This window comes from Bufo bufo, chromosome 1, assembly GCF_905171765.1.
Source record: "Bufo bufo chromosome 1, aBufBuf1.1, whole genome shotgun sequence".
Taxonomy (NCBI): domain Eukaryota; kingdom Metazoa; phylum Chordata; class Amphibia; order Anura; family Bufonidae; genus Bufo; species Bufo bufo.
This window is the reverse complement of record NC_053389.1, coordinates 499,758,741-499,778,472: the sequence shown is the minus strand read 5'-3', so window position 1 is coordinate 499,778,472 and position 19,732 is coordinate 499,758,741. Positions and strand designations below refer to the sequence as shown.

The following is a 19,732-nucleotide window of genomic DNA, read 5'->3' as shown; positions in this document are numbered from 1 at the left end:
CTCCCATATACCGATTGTAGTCGACGATACAATCGGGCTTGAGGACCGTTGCCGCGGTACCTCGCACAGGGACAGGAGTGGTGCTGTTACCGTGGATTGTGGACAGCATAAGGACAGGTTTCCACTGGTAAGTGCACGGGTCTCACCCCTGGGGATAGGTACCTGGAGGGGGTAGGCAGGGAGGCCGCGTTGATTTTTCCGCACGGTCCCACAAGAGAACATGGATCTGGCGGCAAGGGACCTGAACAAGGGAATGCTGGTATAAAAGTTATCCACGTACAAGGCAGGGGGGGGTCTGGGGTCTGATAGATGGATCAAAGAAAGTTTTGAATAAAAGTGCTTTTTTTTTACCTAACTAACTTTTCTCTTCTTTCCCTGCCTAACGGTGCCTTTCCCTCACTGACCCTAACCTACCTGGGTGGCGATGGGTGCAGGAGGGTGATGGATATCGATTAGAGGGACTCAGGAGCTGGTGCTGGACGATGCTGCCGGGTGCTCATGCAGAACAGGAAGAGGAGGGGAGAGAGGAGCGCAGGAAGTTTGAATCTCGCGCCTCTCTCCCCTGCACCAATCAGCACCCTGGACAGCATTGTTCAGGACCAGGGCCAGCACCGCCTCTCCAAATCTTCGGACTGCGATTGGTGGTGTAGAATTACGCCACCGATCGCAGTCTTTTTCCGGTTCATCGGATCACAGGACACCCGAATGGACCGGAAACGCAGAAAACCGCAGGTCTGAATTGACCTGCGGTTTTCTGCGATCGCCGATACGGGGGGGGGGTCAAATGACCCCCTCCCCTGCTTTGTTACAGGATGCCAGCTGAATGATTTCAGCCGGCATCCCATTGCGATTAACCCCCGCGGCGCCGGAATCCCGATTTCAAGTTAGGACGTACCGGTACGCCCTGAGTCCTTAAGGACTCGGGAAATAGTGCGTCCTTAAGGGGTTAAACTAATAAAACACAAAGAATTAAATGTTACCATGTTTTTATTGAACACACCATGTAAACATTCACAGTGCAGGTGGAAAAAGAATGTGAACCCTTGGATATAATAACCGGTTGAACCTCCTTTGCCAGCAATAACTTCAAACAAACGTTTCCTGTAGTTGCAGATCAGACTTGCACAACGGTCAGGAGTAATTCTTGACCATTCCTCTTTACAGAACTGTTTCAGTTCAGCAATATTCTTGGGATGTCTGGTGTGAATCGCTTTCTTGAGGTCATGCCACAGCATCTCAATCGGGTTGAGGTCAGGACTCTGACTGGGCCACTCCAGAAGGCGTATTTTCTTCTGTTTAAGCCATTCTGTTGTTGATTTACTTCTATGCTTTGGGTCGTTGTCCTGTTGCAACACCCATCTTCTGTTGAGCTTCAGCTGGTGGACAGATGGCCTTAAATTCTCCTGCAAAATGTCTTGATAAACTTGGGAATTAATTTTTCCTTCGATGATAGCAATCCATCCAGGCCCTGACACAGCAAAGCAGCCCCAAACCATGATGCCCCCACCACTATACTTCACAGTTGGGATGAGGTTTTGATGTTGGTGTGCTGTGCCTCTTTTTCTCCACACATAGTGTTGTGTGTTTCTTCCAAACAACTCAACTTTGGTTTCTGTCCACAGAATATTTTGCCAGTACTACTGTGGAACATCCAGGTGCTCTTGTGCAAACTGTAAACGTGCAGCAATGTTTTTTTTGGACAGCAGTGGCTTCCTCTGTGGTATCCTCCCATGAAATCCATTCTTGTTTAGTGTTTTACGTATCGTAGATTCGCTAACAGGGATGTTAGCATATGCCAGAGACTTTTGTAAGTCTTTAGCTGACACTCTAGGATTCTTCTTCACCTCATTGAGCAGTCTGCTCTGTGCTCTTGCAGTTATCTTTACAGGACGGCCACTCCCAGTGCTGAACTTTCTCCATGTATAGACAATTTGTCTTACCGTGGACTGATGCACAGCAAGGCTTTTGGATATGCTTTTATAACCCTTTCCAGCTTTATGCAGGTCAACAATTCTTAATCGTAGGTCTTCTGAGAGTTCTTTTGTGTGAGGCATCATTCATATCAGGCAATGCTTCTTGTGAAAAGCAAACCCAGAACTGGTGCGTGTTTTTTATTAGGCAGGGCAGCTGTAACCAACACCTCCAATCTCATCTAATTGATTGGACTCCAGTTGGCTGACACCTCACGCCAATTAGCTCTTGGAGATGTCATTAGTCTAGGGGTTCGCATACTTTTTCCACCTGCACTGTGAATGTGAACATTCACATAGTCTAGGGGTTCACATACTTTTTCTTGCAACTGTAACTGAAAAAATATATTTTCTTTTTCTCCTAATACACACCACAAAAGGCTTTAGAACATATAACTGCACCGCTGAACGGGAAATATATTTTTTCTTTTTTCACTAATACACGCCCCAAAGGGATTTAAACATATAACTGCACCGCTGAAAAGCAAATATATTTATCTTTTTCCACTAATACATGCCACAAAAGGGTTTAGAACATATAACTGCACCGCTGAACGGCAAATATATTTTTTCTTTTTCCACTAATACACACCACAAAAGGCTTTCAAACATATAACTGCACCGCTGAATGAAATATATATTTTTTCTTTTTCCACTAATACACACCACAAAAGGCTTTCGAACATATAACTGCACCGCTGAACGGCAAATATATTTTTTGCTTTTTCCACTAATACACAACAAAAAGGGCTGTAATTTTAGCACTTCACCACACAATGGCTAATAAGCACTTTTTTCCCACTAATACAAGTCAAAAGATGTTTTAGAACATGTAACTGCACCGCACAAGGGCAAATAAGATATACAAATATTTCCTTGTAATAAACCCTGTTAATGGCTGTAACACCCCAATAATAAGAACGATTTGCTGGAATTACAGAGCTATATAATGGCAATTTCGGTGCCCATTCGGTGCAGTAAGGTGTAATAGGATTGTTCCTATTACCCAGGCTGTAACCTCCCTTACTGAACCCTGTTCAACATAAATGCTGTGGAATGATTCCTCCCTATCCTTTCCCTACACATTGAATAATCTTTCCCTGCACTTGTAAATTGTTTTTATAGCACAATTAAGTTTTTTCTAGCACTGTCCCTAGCGCCTGCTGACGTCTCTCTCTGCACTAAGTACACTGGAAAATGGCACAATCCAAGATGGCTGAGGCTATTTATAGGGCTGTGACATCCCAGGGCTGGCTGGCTGCTGAGTGGCTGCATGCATGGCATTATGGGTGATCCCGCCTTCCCAGAGTTTCTTACTCCATGTCCTCACACATGTTCCATTTTAGGAAAAAATGCTTTGGTGCGAATCACATTTTTCCTGAAATTCGGTTTGAATTCCATTACGTCAGCTTCGATTTGCTCATCTCTAGTTATCACCACATAAAGTTACACATGTTAGATATGCAAAAAATGGCCTGGTCCTTAAAGGGGTATTCTCATCTTAATGATCACTGTTAAATCTGTTAATGATTTGACAGTGATCATTTTTCTAAATACATTTTATTACCCAATTCCCACGCTTTTTTAGAAAATAAGTCCCCTTTTACCTGATGTTGTCCTTGGTCTCTCCTGGTTATGGCCGCCTCTCCTGTCGAATCCCGCCGGGCCGCACTTGCGCAGAAGACTGAAGATTCTCTCCCGGCCGGGGCGCGAAATGTCCTGAATGCGCACGCCGCAGCGCATACGTCATGATGACTTCTTGCTGGCCAGTATAGTACAGAGCCGCGAACGCGCACGCTGGCTCTGTATTATACAGGCCAGGAATAAGTCACTATGGCGCATGCGCAGCGGCGTGCGCATTCAGGACATTTCGCGGCCCGGCCGGGAGAGAATCTTCAGTCTTCTGCGCAAGCACGGCCCGGCTGGGAGAAGGATCCAGGAAGTGAACGTCGCGCTCAGGGAAGGTAAGTATGAAAAGGGAAGATGAGAATACCCCTTTAAGGTGAAAAATGGCAGGGTCCTGAAGGGGTTAATCATTATGCAGCATCTGACTTTTAAAAGACAGTGTTACATTTAGTTGTGTGGCCATTGTAATTGATTTCATTTCTCCTAGAGGCCTATTCAGTCACCAGAAAGAATATAATTTGTACTTCAGATGGAAGCACCACATAGTGTTACTTAGCCTTTTATTTATGTGGTTTTACAGAGCAGAGGAGAGATTCGGAGACATGAAATAAATGCAATTCCATTAATCCCCTCTCTGTCCTCCATGAATAGATAGAGCGGAAACTACAAAGCCTTCCTTCATCACATTTGTAGTGTAATAGGAAGAGCCTGATCGTAAACAGAAATGTTCATCTCGATTTCTAAACCTAATAAAATCTGATTCAAAAAGTCTGATTTCATCTTTTACTAAAAATTGGTTCATAATATGCATAGAAGATGATTCTTAACCTAAAGATGCTATTGTGTTATCATGTTTCATGTCATACACATTAGCTCGCAAAGACTTGAGAAGCACTGGGAATATGAGTACTGACCTTCACACGACTCTCCTCCCAGAGAGAACATCCCATTGTCATGGTAGCCGTCTCTGCATTCACAGTGGTACCAGCCTGGTAGGTTAATGCAGTTAGCACGGCTGTCACACTGAACAAATCCTTCGGCACATTCATCAATGTCTAATAAGTAGACACAAAAAAGTAAATCAGCTTAGTCCATGAACAAATACACAGCATTACATCATCTCTGAATACATTTTATTCCAAATCACTGGTTACTGGTGTGAACTAATACTTCCGATACATCTACTGCACCACTCTACAAGTAAAACCATTTGCCACAAGTTTATTGTTTTCAATATGGGAAGCATATAAAGCATTTGGAATGGAAAATGAATACCTTTCTAACTTTTTAATAAATTCCCTTTTATACAAGTATAAAAAAACATCAACCCTCACCAGTGTAGGCATATATCAGTAATTATATATTATACCGTATTTTTCACACTATAAGACGCACCGACCCATAAGACGCACCTAGATTTTAGAGGAGGACAATAAGAAAAAAATATTTTTCATTAGACCTCAGGTCAGACCACCAATCAGACCCCCAATGTTAATTAGAACTCAACTGACAGCCCCAATCAGAACCCCAATGTTAATAAGACCCCAATAAGACCTCAGCTCATAACCCAATGTGGATGACCCCCAATCAGACGTCAGATAAGAGCCCCAATCTAAATAAGACCCCCATTCAGACCCCAGATCAGCCCCCATGCCTCCTATAAGACTCAATGCCTCCTATCAGCCCTTATACCTCTTATCAGCCCCCAGCCTCTTATCAGCTCCAAGGGCATGTACACAGGAGCAGGCATGTGTGGCAGGAAAGCATGCTCCGCCCCTTATCTGCCTGCTCCCACGCTCCCTTCAATGTCTCCCTGAAAATTTGCAGGCCGGTCCCTGTCAACTGCTACCAGACGGGGCCGGCCGTTCTCTATCACCCTGCACCAGCCACACCACCTGACCCTACCACAAAGCGCCCGCCGCAGCAGACCTTTCCCTACCACCCAGCACACGATGCGGCCGTCCCTATCAACAAGCACACACTGCGCACCCGCCGGGCTCTCTCTCTTCAAGTAACGAGGATGTCCGGTACATCGCAGGCTGCTGTTTCTATGCAGCGCAGCCTGCGATGTAGCATGCACAAGCAATGCGCCGCACATTTTATATTGTTTTGCCCTATATTCACCCCCATAAGACACACTAGTGTTTTCCCCCCATGTTTGCGTCTTATGGGGCGAAAAATACAGTACATTTCTCAGATGAACTTCAATGAAGTATTTTCATAAACCAAACTTCCCTTTTCTTCCATGGCCCAAATAAAATAAATATCAATATTAATGTCTATGGTCATCTGCCACTGGTCTTCTACTGTGGTATGTTAATATCAATGGCACCCAAAGGTTTATCTGAAGCAATATGGTTGTATGGCCACCATAATTTTGGAAGTCCATGATTACAGGTTATGTACCCAATAGATGAAATGTCACCTATATAGCCAAGCATTTTGCTAATTTGCCATTAAAAACAAACCTAACACTCAATGTTGGATTGGGTTTCTTTTGGCCCAAAAAAGGAAATAATTCTGTGGCTCACCCTCAGAACATGTGTACATCTGCTTTTAATGGGATCATGATCTTTATTTTTAGCATTGCACATACAGAATTTATCAATAACATTAAGAAATAATAGACCCTTAAAGGGGTTATGCCATGGTTGATGTACAAAATGAAGATCAGGCTTCATATAGTATGTGACAATCTCTTTCTAACAAAGTCATTCATTGCTCCAATAGTTCTGCTAGATTTATTTCAGGCTGGCAGCTCAGGGGTGCGTCCTTTCTGCTATAGCTCTTTCCCTGCTTCTACCAGAAGATATGACTGGTGGCAGTCAAAGATTTAAACTCACCACATGTGACCACCTCAGTAAGGTGCACGGAAAAATAAGGAAAAGAACAAACAGCAGGTGGCACTATACAGATACATTTTTTGAGTAGCTATTTGGCTACAGTAAATTTTAAGGTAATTAAGGTGCTGGTTTGAAAATTTTTTGAATATTCTTCGTCGCACAACCCCTTTAAATAGGACTGTCTTCTTCTAGTACTTTGTGACCTTTATCGTATCAGAATTCTCTATTATTCTAGTTATGCCAGTTCAACCCAGAAGTTATGTATCAGAAATGTGACCCTGGGAACAAGTCTTTGTTACTTCATACAAAATCAGACTTTTTAATTTTTGAGGGTAAAGTAGAAACAATTGTATATATATAGCCCCAGCCGGCACTACTCAGCGTTATCAGCGGCACTCCCGTCCAAGAAACATGTAGTGAAACTGGTGCTCTGCTAAACAGACAGTCCAAAATTACATAGATGAAAAAGAAAAAGAAAAAGCGTCCCTCACCGAATGTTCACAAATCGCAGCTTTATTGTCGGTTTAAACACAGCAGATGCGGGTCACAGATGCAGCAATGTAAGGCAACAGCCGTTTCGCACTAGATAGTGGCTTGACAAACGGCTGTTGCCTTACATTGCTGCATCTGTGACCCGCATCTGCTGTGTTTAAACCGACAATAAAGCTGCGATTTGTGAACATTCGGTGAGTGCCGTTTTTTCTTCTGCTTTTTCATATATATATATATATATATATAAATATATATACTAGAAATGGATTTTATATTACTACAAATACTACAAGTGCATATATAACTATATTTTACACCTTCATTATTAGGCTACTTTCACAATAGAGTTTTTTGCGGATCTGTCATGGATCTGCAAAAACACTTCGGTTACAATAATACAACCGCATGCATCCGTCATGAACGGATCCGGTTGTATTATGTCTTCTATAGCCATGACGGATCCGTTTTAAACATTATTGAAAGTCAATGGAGGACGGATCAGTTTTCTATTGTGCCAGATTGGCACACAATGTAAGTCAATGTGGACGGATCCATTTCCTCTGACACAATCTGGCACAATAGAAAACGAATCCATCCCCCGTTTGGCTCCGCTTCGTCAGGCAGACAGCAAAGCGCTAGTGTGAAAGTAGCCTTACATTGTGTGCCAGGACGGATCCATTTGCCTCCGGTTCGTCCGGCGGACAACAAAACGCTGCAAGCAGCGTTTTGGTGTCCGCCTCCAGAGCGGAATGGTGACTGATTGGAGGCAAACTGATGCATTCTGAGCGGATCCTTTCCCATTCAGAATGCATTAGGGCAAAACTGATCCGTTTTGGATCGCTTGTGAGAGCCCTGAACGGATCTCACAAATGGAAAGCCAAAATGCTAGTGTGAAAGTAGCCTTATCAGTCTAAAAGCAGTGTTCTTCAGGTTATAATGACAGGGGGAGCTCCTGCCTTGAATCATCATAGCTCGTGTCAGTTGTGCACTGCTCAGGTGAAAGATGAAGCCAGATTCACTTTGCAGACCTATCAGGCAATCTCAGATCAAAATACCTTGGTTTAACAGCAGGAGACATTTCTGTAACCTGCTTATTTCTACTGGCACAATGAAGGGCTGAATTAAAGAAGACAGCGCATATACAGATGCTATTATTGTTATGAAAAACATGCATATTATATTTCTTTCTTTCCGCATCACACAATTCCATTATTAACATCTTCATTTTCAAGAAAACATGAGATAACGTATTCTTACAGTAAGCAGAAAAATATCCTAATGTTGACACTTTAATTTATCATTATAACTGAAACGGCTTAAATTTTCAGACAGAAGAATGGCTGCTGATAAACCATAGTGATCCTGACATGAAAATCTATTCAAAATGAAGGCATTAAAATATACTATAGTGCAATTATGCTAATGTAGCTAAATTGTTATCCGCATACTTAAAAAAGCAAATGTATCAGCACATTTTGGTTTGGCCAAAGCAAAGAGCCTTTTTAATTTATTTCCATGCACTTAAAGAGAGGAAGAGTGAAGAATCAATACAAATTAAAACTTTATTTACTCAGCATTCAGAGACTTGCTGGTGTCTCGGGACATAAAAAGTTTCTGGGTTGAAAGTAAATTTTGTTGTAGAAGCAACTGCATTGATTAAAAGGAGTGCAAACTTAAGGACATGTAGCTTCCTAACCACAGCATGCGATTCTCCAGGAATTATTAAAGTAATAAAACTACTGAAAATACTTAAATATGACTTTACTTCCCAAATACCTCTCATTAGTTATAATGGCTTGTTTTGTCTGGGGAGCAATCATCCGGTGAAATAAAATGGCCGCTGTCCTATTACTACACAAAAAACCTGTCCTAATCACACAGCAGGACAAGTTACTTCAGAGCACTGAGGTAAAGAGCTGCCTCAGCCTCCTCTCTGCTCTGCTTGTCAGGGATTATGATCCTGAATACAGCTGATAAGAACTTTAGCCGAATCTCTGTAGAAATAGAGTTCATGAGAGATGGCTGTACCGGCAGGACGGACAGGACACACTGTACAGACAACTGCATAGAAGACTAGTTGCTGCTCATTACCCCTACCATCCTATCTGTACTTCAACCATCTCCTCATGAACTCCATTCCTATAGTGATTTAGCTGAGGTTCTTATCAGCTGTATTCAGGATCATAATCCCTAACAAGTACAGAAGAGAGGAGGATGAGGCAGCTCTTTACCTCAGTGTTGTGAAGTTATTTGTCCTGCTGTGAGATTAGGACAGCAGTCATTTTATTTCCCCTGATGATTGTTCCCTAGGCAAAATGAGCCATTATAATTAATAAAAGGCATATGGGAATATGTTTATCATATTTAAGTATTTTCAGTAGTTTTATTTTATTAATTCCTGGAGAACCCCTTTAAATTAGCCATTATAGGAACACCCTCACTCATAAGTTACTCTTGCTGAAGCCCTGTACCTACTCATGGAAATTTAAATCTTCGGTAATATACAATCAACTCTTTAGTTGAAAATCCAGTTTACAGGAAATTAAATGCTGCGCTACCACTATACATATACGAGCCAGACGTTTCGGTCCATAGGGACCTTCTTCAGCGGCTTGGAGTTTCTGTGGTAAGAGATAAAGGGATAATTTCCTGTAAACGGGATCATGAACCTCTTATTGTGAAAATCACTAAAAAAAATTACCTTTAAATTGCAAAGAATATTCCCTGTGCCACATATTTATACTATTGTTGGATGGCCGTCTGGTATTTGCTGGCACCAGGAAGAGTAAAACAGTGTGCGGTACTCCATTCTCTAATATAAAAATGATTCTTTATCATGGAGGGATACATATAGACAAATACACACACAGGCAGATTTTAGCTAGGGGTCATCATGCCATACGATCTTGTGCATCTGATTACAACTCATGCCCCAGTCCTTTGCACCATTATTTTAATATTAAAAGGTCTTTAATTTGCAAATCTATCACATTAAGCAATGATTTAGCTTGTTTTATTGTTTGCATTTTGTCCTGTAAAATGATTTCGAAGCATTCTGTGACATATCTAAAGGCATTTTTAACCAGCTTAGTATAAACCACACATTTGCAGAAAATAGTACAAACCATAGTTAAGCTTCTCACACCGCCGGGATCTGACTAAATTATTAATACATAGCTAAATGTAGCTGTATGCGTCTTCTCAAGTAACATGGACACTGCTACTGAATAACAGTCTCTCTAATATGCATATCTAATCTGTTGTAATTCAGACCGCATTAAATACTCTGAGCTCCAAATAATCCATTGGCAAATCGGGTACCATTACAGCATTAGACAGGGCTGTACCTGCCCCACAGAAATTAATAAAGCTGTGACACGGACTCTCCATTCAGCAAGGATACCAACAAGTGTCCTAGTGGTTGGACCCCCTGCAATTATCTATCACCAGTCCTGTGATACCTCTGGACAGCAGCAGGGGTCAGCAGTGGGCAGATGTGCAATGGAATATCCAGCCAATCAGTGTGCCCTATGTGCAGGCAGCACAAGCGTGATTGGCACAAAAGCTTTTTACCCCAAAAAAGGGCCTTACACAAATGAATTTAGCTGTGGCATTTTTGTACCTGTATAACAAATGCAATCATTTTTTTGGGCACCTGCGTACTTTGTGGCAGTTTTTCTTGTGTCTTACCATTAATATCTTCAGGGTGTTTTTCCCCTATAGCGATAGTCAAAACACCAGAAAAACTGTCAAGACACCAGGTAATTAACAAAAGCTCCAGTAGCAAAAAAACAACAACCAACCAAACAAACAAACACTGGTGAGTCCTGTGACCTTCATAGCCCTTCATCTGGAGCTGGTGTTGTTACAGCAAAAAATGCAGGAGCAAAAAATCCCACAAAAAGCAATGTGTGAACTAGGCCAAATAGATAAGATACATGTTAGATACAAGATGATTTCTTCCTAAACTCTCAGCCAATGATTGCTATATTTCCATGCAATCATTATTTAATGTCCGTTACAGGAAATCCAATCACCTGAGCTGCTAAAGCTGGGTTTTATGTGTGACATTATAAAAGCAATGTTTTATTACAGAGAGTCTTATTGCTTCAGCTTTGCATTTCATTTCTGTCACATATTGATCAATTACGAGCCGGCAATTAGTTTCAGCCAAAACTTTCCTGGTTTTCATTACTGAAGAATACTGGCTACAGAATCAATTTTTCAACACATGACATATTGGTTTCTAACAAAAAAAAAAAAAGACAAAACACAATTAACAAGATGAAAGATTTACACTGCATAAGGCCTCATGCACACGACCGTTGTGTGCATCCGTAGCCGTTCCGTTTTCCGTGATTTTCTGCGGACCCATTGACTTTCAATGGGTCCATTGAAAACTCGGAAAATGCACCGTTGTTCATCCGCGGCCGTGATCCGTGTTTCCTGTCCGTCCAAAAAATATGACCTGTCCTATTTTTTTGACGGACAACGGTTCACGGACCCATTCAAGTCAATGGGTCCGTGAAAAAACACGGATGCACACAAGATTGGCATCCGCGTCCGTGATCCGTGGCCGTAGGCTACTTTCACACAGACGGATCGCAGATCCGGCTGCATAAAAGCTTTTTCAGAGCTGAGTATTCACTTCAGGAAAACTCAGATCCGACAGTATATTCTAACACAGAGGCGTTCCCATAGTGATGGGGAAGCTTGAGGTTAGAATATACTACGAACTGTGTACATGACTGCTGCCTGGCAGCACCCGATCTCTTACAGGGGGCTGTGATCCGCACATTTAACCCCTCAGGTGCCGCACCTGAGGGGTTAATTGTGCGTATCATAGCCCCCTGTAAGAGGTCGGGTGCTGCCAGGCAGCAGGGGGCAGTCATGTAACCATCGGTAACCATGGCAACCAGGACGCTACTGCAGTCCTGGTTGCCATGGTTACTTAGCAATTTTTAGAAGCATTATACTTACCTGCGATGTCTGTGACCGGCCGGGCGCTCCTCCTACTGGTAAGTGACAGGTCTGTGCTATAAGCAATGCGCCGCACAGACCTTTCACTTACCAGTAGGAGGAGCGCCCGGCCGGACACAGACAGCGAAGGTAAGTATAATGCTTCTAAAATTGCTAAGTAACCATGGCAACCAGGACTGCAGTAGCGTCCTGGTTGCCATGGTTACCGATCGGAGTCCCAGCGATTAAACTGGGACTCCGATCGGAACTCTCCGCTGCCACCAATGATGGGGGGGGATTTTAATTAGGAGGGGGAGGGAGGGGGGGCCCACTGGCCACCAATGAATGTACAGTAATACAGGGGAGGGAGGGGGGGCCGCACTGGCCACCAATGAATTTACAGTAATACAGGGGAGGGAGGGAGTGCTGCACTGGCCACCAATGAATTTAAAACTGGGGAGGGAGGAGGGTGTGCCCCCTCCTGCCTGGCAGCACCTGATCTCTTACAGGGGGCTATGATCCGCACAATTAACCTCTCAGGTGCGGCACCTGAGGGGTTAATTGTGCGGATCACAGCCCCCTGTAAGAGATCGGGTGCTGCCAGGCAGCAGGGGGCAGTCATGTACACAGTTCGTAGTATATTCTAACTTGAAGCGTCCTCATCACTATGGGAACACCTCTGTGTTAGAATATACTGTCGGATATGAGTTTTCACGATCTAACTCAAATCCGATGGTATATTCTAACATAGAGGCGTTCCCATGGTGATGGGGACGCTTCAAGTTAAAATATACCATCGGATTGGAGAAAACTCTGATCTGATGGTATAACAGGGACTCCTGACTTTACATTGAAAGTCAATGGGGGACGGATACATTTGCAATTGCACCATATTGTGTCAACGTCAAACGGATCCGTCCCCATTGACTTCCATTGTAAATCAGGACGGATCCGTTTGGCTCCGCACGGCCAGGCAGACACCAAAACGACTTTTTCCTTCATGTCCGTGGATCCTCCAAAAATAAAGGAAGACCCACGTAAGAAAAAACGGACACGGATCACGGACCTACGGACCCAATTTTTGCGGACCGCAAAAAAAAAACGGTCGTGTGCATGAGGCCTAAAGCTACATGCAGATGACTGTAGTTTGGATCCACATCCGATCTCACACTGACCCATTCATTAATATGGGTGCGCAAAAAAACAGGCAGCACATGAATGTCATCCGTGGGCTGTCGTATCTGTATGTCAATCCTGCAAATTATAGAACATTTTTGTAGACATTTTGTTCTTTATAAAAAATAAAAAAAAACACGTCCAGTATCCACACTTTGCGCATCCACGGTTTGTGGACCGCAAAACGTATACAGTTGTGTGCATGTAGCCTAATAAGTAACAAAGTACTAAGTAATTATTTTCATATATTCATAAATGATGCATTGTCATATATTGTCTGAAGATACAGGGAATGCGGATGTATCAGTCATGGTCATGGTACATGAGTGGGGCTCAATGGTCCCTCTGCCACATAAGAAGACTTTATAAGGTGTCAAACATTTTAGGTTGAGGCCCAGTCAAGCCTCTGTATTTTGGATTGTTTTAGCAAGCCCTGTTCTGTTGGGTCACAGCAAACCTGCTGCTTATGTCTGGTTCCTAACAGTGACAGTATCAGTCTTCTTACCAAGGGCTGGAGTGTTGTAGCCTCTTCACCTGATCCTGATCAGACTGATCCCCATTTATTATATAGAGATGGAGTATTCAAAGGATATTCCATAAATACTTAAAGAGCAAAGTCAGCAGAATTAACCCCATTAAGCCAGGTATATTGTCTGCTACTGTTGATTACAATGATACTTAAAGGGAACCTGTCACCAGTTTTATGGTGTCCTAACTAAGGGCAACATAAATAAGTGACTGATTCTCTTAGCACAATGCTGGGTCACTTTCTTTAACTGACCCAGTCAATCTGCCAACATCTTGTATTGAAAAGCTCCAGCTGATAATGATGAGTCATGAATATTTATGAGCTCCTAAGGCTGGGTTCACACGGGCGTTGCGGGAAAATGTGCGGGTGCGTTGCGGGAACACCCGCGATTTTTCCGCGCGAGTGCAAAACATTGTGTGTGAGAAAAATCGTGCATGTTTGGTACCCAAACCCGAACTTCTTCACAGAAGTTCGGGCTTGGGATCGGTGTTCTGTAGATTGTATTATTTCCCCTTATAACATAGTTATAAGGGAAAATAATAGCATTCTGAATACAGAATGCATAGTAAACTAGCGCTGGAGGGGTTAAAATAAAAAAATAAAAATTAACTCGCCTTAGTCCACTTGATCGCGTAGCCCGGCATCTCCTTCTGTCTCCTTTGCTGAACAGGACCTGTAGTGAGCATTAATTACAGGTAAAGGACCTTTGGTGACGTCACTCCAGTCATCACATGATCCATCACCATGGTAAAAGATCATGTGATGACCGGAGTGACGTCACCAAAGGTCCTTTACCTGTAATTAATGCTCACCACAGGTCCTGTTCAGCAAAGGAGACAGAAGGAGATGCCTGGCTACGCGATCAAGTGGATTAAGGTGAGTTAAATTATTTTTTATTTTTTTTAACCCCTTCAGCGCTAGTTTACTATGCATTCTGTATTCGGCATGCTATTATTTTCCCTTATAACCATGTTATAGGGGAAAATAATAATGATCGGGTCTCCATCCCGATCATCTCCTAGCAACCGTGCGTGAAAATCGCACCGCATCCGCACTTGCTTGCGGATGCCTGCGATTTTCACGCAACCCCATTCACTTCTATGGGGCCTGCGTTGCGTGAAAAACGCAGAATATAGAGCATGCTGCGATTTTCACACAACGCACAAGTGATGCGTGAAAATCACTGCTCATCTGAACAGCCCCATTGAAATGAATGGGTCGGGATTCAGTGCGGGTGCAATACGTTCACCTACCGCATTGCACCCACGCGGAAATCTCGCCTGTGTGAAAGGGGCCTAACTCTCCCCGCCTACCGGCTGCAGATTGACAGTTTTTTTCCATATGAATCAGCAGCAGGTGGGCAGGGGAGTGGCTATAGCTCTGAATTAAATAAAACGCTGGACTCAATGACATCACGCTGGACTCAAATCAGCTCATTAGCATGCGGCATGTGGCATCTTTGTGTGTATATTATGAGGTAACCATCTGTCACACCAGTAAGTGAATACATCTAAGGTACTTTTTAGTAGTTAATGATTGTATATAATTAGTTAGATTATAATCAAATATCCACATGACAGGTTCCCTTTAACTTGTGAAAATCATTCTTGTGAGAGTCATTCTTTAGAAAAAATACTTTTATTCTTCATGTATATTTGAGCTCCAGTGCACCGAGGGGCATGGCTAGCACTGCCCCTCAGTGCACTGAAGCCCTCATTTGCATAAATAATAAGTCTTTTTTTTTTTTTTTTTCTCGAGAATGCTGCAACCAATTTTCACAAGACAGGTATCACTGTACTCATTAGAATCAACCCGACCAAACAATATGGTTTAATAGAGTTCATCCTGCTGACAGATGCTCTTTTAAAGAGTTTCGAGAATTAGTTCTGCCACAGTTTAGTATTGCAACTCATCTCCACTTTTAACCGCAATACCACACAACTGATAGAGAGGGGTGGCGCTGTTTTTGAAGGAAAATAGACAACACAGGATCAAATGATGTACAGGTGAATACGACTAATAAGACTAATACTAAATAATAAAATAAATAATACTAATAAGACTAATTCTCAAGAAGACTTAAAACACCAAATGAAAAATGTCTGAAAAACATGTAATTCAGCGATATCGGATTCTGAGAAAGCTGGATGACAAAATGTATCATCTATCTAGCTGAAAACCGGCACTTATGCCACAAACCTGCTGGATCCCTGTGAGATCCCATTAAAGTCAATGGAGATCTGGTGGTTTGTGGTATCTGGCTATACTGGATGCAGTAATTCTGGTAGTCCGTTCTTCTAGTGTACCGGAGTTCACTAGTGTGATATAAAATCTCTAGGATTTGCCATAGATATCCAATTGGAGGTGCTTGGACCAGTGTGAGGTCTACCATCAGGAGTAAAGGGAGGGGGTTAAGTACAGCATTGCTACGGAAAAGTTTTGCTTTCCTCTCAACTTTGCGGCAGCGTTGAATAAACGTATTAGTGTCTCACAATACACACAGCAATCCATATACTACTCGAATAACCTTTTGTGCTATAAAACTTGTAGTTTACTTCCGATAAACATTCACAGCTTGATCCTGCATCCAAGGTCACGTTAGATCAGAATGTGATGGATAAAATGAAATTAAATTATAGTACATTTGTTTTCTGCACTGAAACTGTCATCCTGTCACTGTGTGCATGAATCAGTGTTGACCTGACTCCATCCATACAACTCTCAGACCGAATTTCATGATTTATTAAGACATTACCGGATAAAATCTTACTGAGCGACTTTAATGTCTATTTCTTCATGAAAAATGAAAAGCTGTTGTCAGGTGATCGTTCCGCCCTCATGCCAAGAGAGCACTAAAAAGATCATACTGCAGCAGACAACCAAGAGCGTGAAACAGCATGACCTACTTCTAATCTAAGGCTGATCCTGTGAATTATTCACTACCACAACCAAAATAGCCTGTCCTACCATACAATAAATGCAGTCCCTTCTGCGTAAGCATGTTCATCAAAGCTTCCATACCTGATCTCTAATTGTCTTGCATTGTACAGAACATTTAATTGGCATTTCTATTTTTGCACGGCCAGTGTACAATACGATTAAACTTATTGAAAAAAACATTTTCCATTTGTACTAGAGAATTTGTAAGGGCTTCCCGAGGTTTTTTTGTACTTTGCTTGCGTGTTGAAAGAATATTAAATGTCAAGTATTAAGTCAATAAGAAAAGCAGGTGCACTTTGAAGTAGAAGAAAAATACCATAACGCTAAACTGAAATGTAAGTTAACCTTAGGCAAACCAAAATTAACGTATTAGGGAATTACAGAAACAGCAAATTTCCAAAGTTTCCCAGGAGTCGTTTTTTAGTAGGACAATGCCGAGCTGCATGTTGCTTGTGCTACTGTGAGCAGCCTATGTAGCCTGAGGCCTCATGCACACGACCGTTGTGTGCATCCGCGTCCGTTCCGTCATTTTTCACAGTTTGGCGGAGGTCCCATTCATTTCTATGGAGCTGTGAAAAAAAACTGATAGTCCTCCATTTTTTCTCCGCGTCCGTGATTCCAGTCCGTCAAAAAAATATAACCTGTCCTATTCTTGTCAGTGGAAAACGGAGGACGGACCCATTCAAGTCAATGGGTCCGTCAAAAAACGGATGCACAACTGGTATGTCATCCGTATCCGCGTCCGTGTCCGTTTTTTTCTACAAGACCATGGTGCAATAAAATTTAACTTTTCATTAACCTTCCTTTTTTGTTCCCTGTCAGACAAAAAAAAAAGGAAGACACAAGGAAACACAACTGAAGCAAAATCGGACACGGACCACTGAAGCCAAATCACTGACAGTGAAAAAACACTGTCGTGTGCATGAGGCCTAAATGTGCTACAATGGCTTGCAACACCTCTGAACTTGTCTCCCAGCAGCGGATCTTGATGATTTGCATGCCCAAGTGTATTCAGCATCGTAGAACGTTCCTCAGACAACCATCAATAACCTCACTGATAACATGCAAAGTATTCAAGTGCATGTACTTCTGCCTTTGGCGCTCATAATTTATACTACAGTACATAAATCAAGATGTTTTGAATATTTTGATTCCATTTTTTTTTTATTATTTGCCTTAACGAGTCTATCAATCCTGTAGCATAGAAAGTCAATGGTGGGTGCCAGCAATTCGTACCTTGATACAGAGTAAAATGTTCAATATGCAAAGAATATTGCATCACCACAGTTTACAGGCCTCCCTGCTTGCACACACATTTTTTGTTTTGCTCAAACATTTTCTATGGGATCAAGATTTGGGTTTTGAGATGGCCACTCCTTAAACATTTTGCCACAGCTTTGGAAGCATACCTGGAAGCACTGTCCATTTGGGGGACCCAATTGCGCCAAATCTTTAACTTCCTGACTGATTTCTTGAGATATTGCTTCAATATCTCCACATAATTTTCCTTTCGCATAATGTGATGTCTTTCGTGAAGTGCCCCAGTCCCTCCTGCAGCAAACCACCCATACAACATGATTCTGCCATCTCCATGCTTCACGGTTAAGATGGTGTTCTTTGGCATACAAGACCAGAGACATTTCTCCAAATAATATCTTTGCCTCAATGTGCATCTACAAACTGTAACCTATCTTTTTTATGTAGAACCCCTTCAAAGATGTTGTCCTTCTTCTAAAAGAAGACACTAGTAATCAAATGATGGCCACATATCAGGTCCCTAACCCCTGATGGACAACTGAGATCAAGGAAGGTATTTTTCTGCAGTTGCCACTTCTGAGGAAATGTAGCATTATATTTTTTCTTATTTTACTTGCTTATATAGCACCAATATATTGCACAGAGCTTAACAGACATCATCATTAGAGATGAGAGAAGTCATGAAAAATTTGATTCGGCTACTTCACTAAATTTCACAAGGAGATTTGTTTTGTGATGTATTACTTCATCACAAAGCGCATTTCATTGAACCCCTCAGATGCTGCGGTCATCGCTGATCATGGGATCTGAGGCTACCATTTAGGCCTTTCGGGGGTTAATCATGGTAAAAAAAATAATAAAAAATTATAAATACCTTATCCATTTGCTTGTGTAGAGGCCGTCACGGCCATCTTGATTGAAGACACCATGCAAAATCTCGTGAGGTGGCGTGATGACGTCATCACATTATTACATTGGCCGGGCGTGGTGACGTCATCACTGACATCACTGAGATTTTGTGTGGTGTCTTCAATCAAGATGGCCATGATAACCTCTTCACACGCAAATGGATGAGGTGAGTATGTATTTATTTGTTTCTACTGCCATTTCTGGGAAAATTGATTAGTTACCATGAAGCATGAGGAAAGTCGGCTTTTCGGCAAATAGAATCTTCCCTGAAATTGGGATCAAAGTCAATTTGTTTGACTTTGATTCGCTCAACACTAGTTATCATCATATGGCAACCATTTAAACAAAATAGTCTCCATGTAATACATGGCCAGGCCGATTCCATTAGAGAGACCTGCTCTAGCTACTACTCAACTGGCGGACCGCGGTCCGAATCCGGACCGTGGTTGCCAGCTGTCCGGACCCCTGCATGCAGCCGGGTGCCAGCTCTCAGAGGGTGCCACAGTCCAGAAGCAATAAGCGCTTCCATCAATACAGATGGAAGCGCTCATTGCTGGAGAGCAGGGAGCTGCGGTCCTGTCACTCACCGCTCTGCTCCCTGGGCTCCTCTCCTCCTTCAGGCCGTCAGCTCTCTGAATGGTGAAGCAGGAAGACTTCTTCCTGCTCCCCCATTGAGCCTGCAGGCACAGATCGCGCAGCCGCCTTGTGTGGGTGGAGCTTGCACGCAAAAAATCTGCATAAGCTCCGCCCACACAGTGCTTCAGAGTGATCTGTGTCTGCAGCTGAGAGAGGACTGTGAGCTTCAGGAACGGGACAAGGTGAGTAGGTACTTATTTTTTTTTGTTTGTTGGTTTTTTTTAAACCGAGGGGGCAAAATGGGGATTTCTACTCTGGAGGGGGCACAATGGGCATTGATTGCTAATGTGAAGAGGGCACAATGGACATTTCTACTCTAGAGGGGGCATAATAGGCATTTCTACTCTGGAGGGGGCACAATAGGCATTACGAATGTGAAGGGGGCACAATGGACA

The 19,732-nt window shown here is 42.6% G+C and overlaps 1 protein-coding gene and 1 long non-coding RNA gene across 2 annotated transcripts in view; one reads left to right on the top strand and one right to left on the bottom strand.

Annotated features, from left to right (window-relative positions):
* Positions 1-19,732, bottom strand: part of NELL2 (neural EGFL like 2) — a 391,676-nt gene that overhangs the window by 66,897 nt on the left and 305,047 nt on the right. Inside the window, exon 16 of the mRNA XM_040410664.1 lies at positions 4,511-4,651. Coding sequence (XP_040266598.1) covers positions 4,511-4,651 — 141 coding nt within the window. The remainder of the gene's footprint in view (positions 1-4,510; positions 4,652-19,732) is intronic.
* On the top strand, positions 3,646-19,364 carry LOC120981155. The gene is made up of 3 exons (XR_005774631.1): positions 3,646-3,775; positions 15,036-15,045; positions 19,350-19,364. It is a non-coding gene; the product is annotated as an uncharacterized LOC120981155 (long non-coding RNA).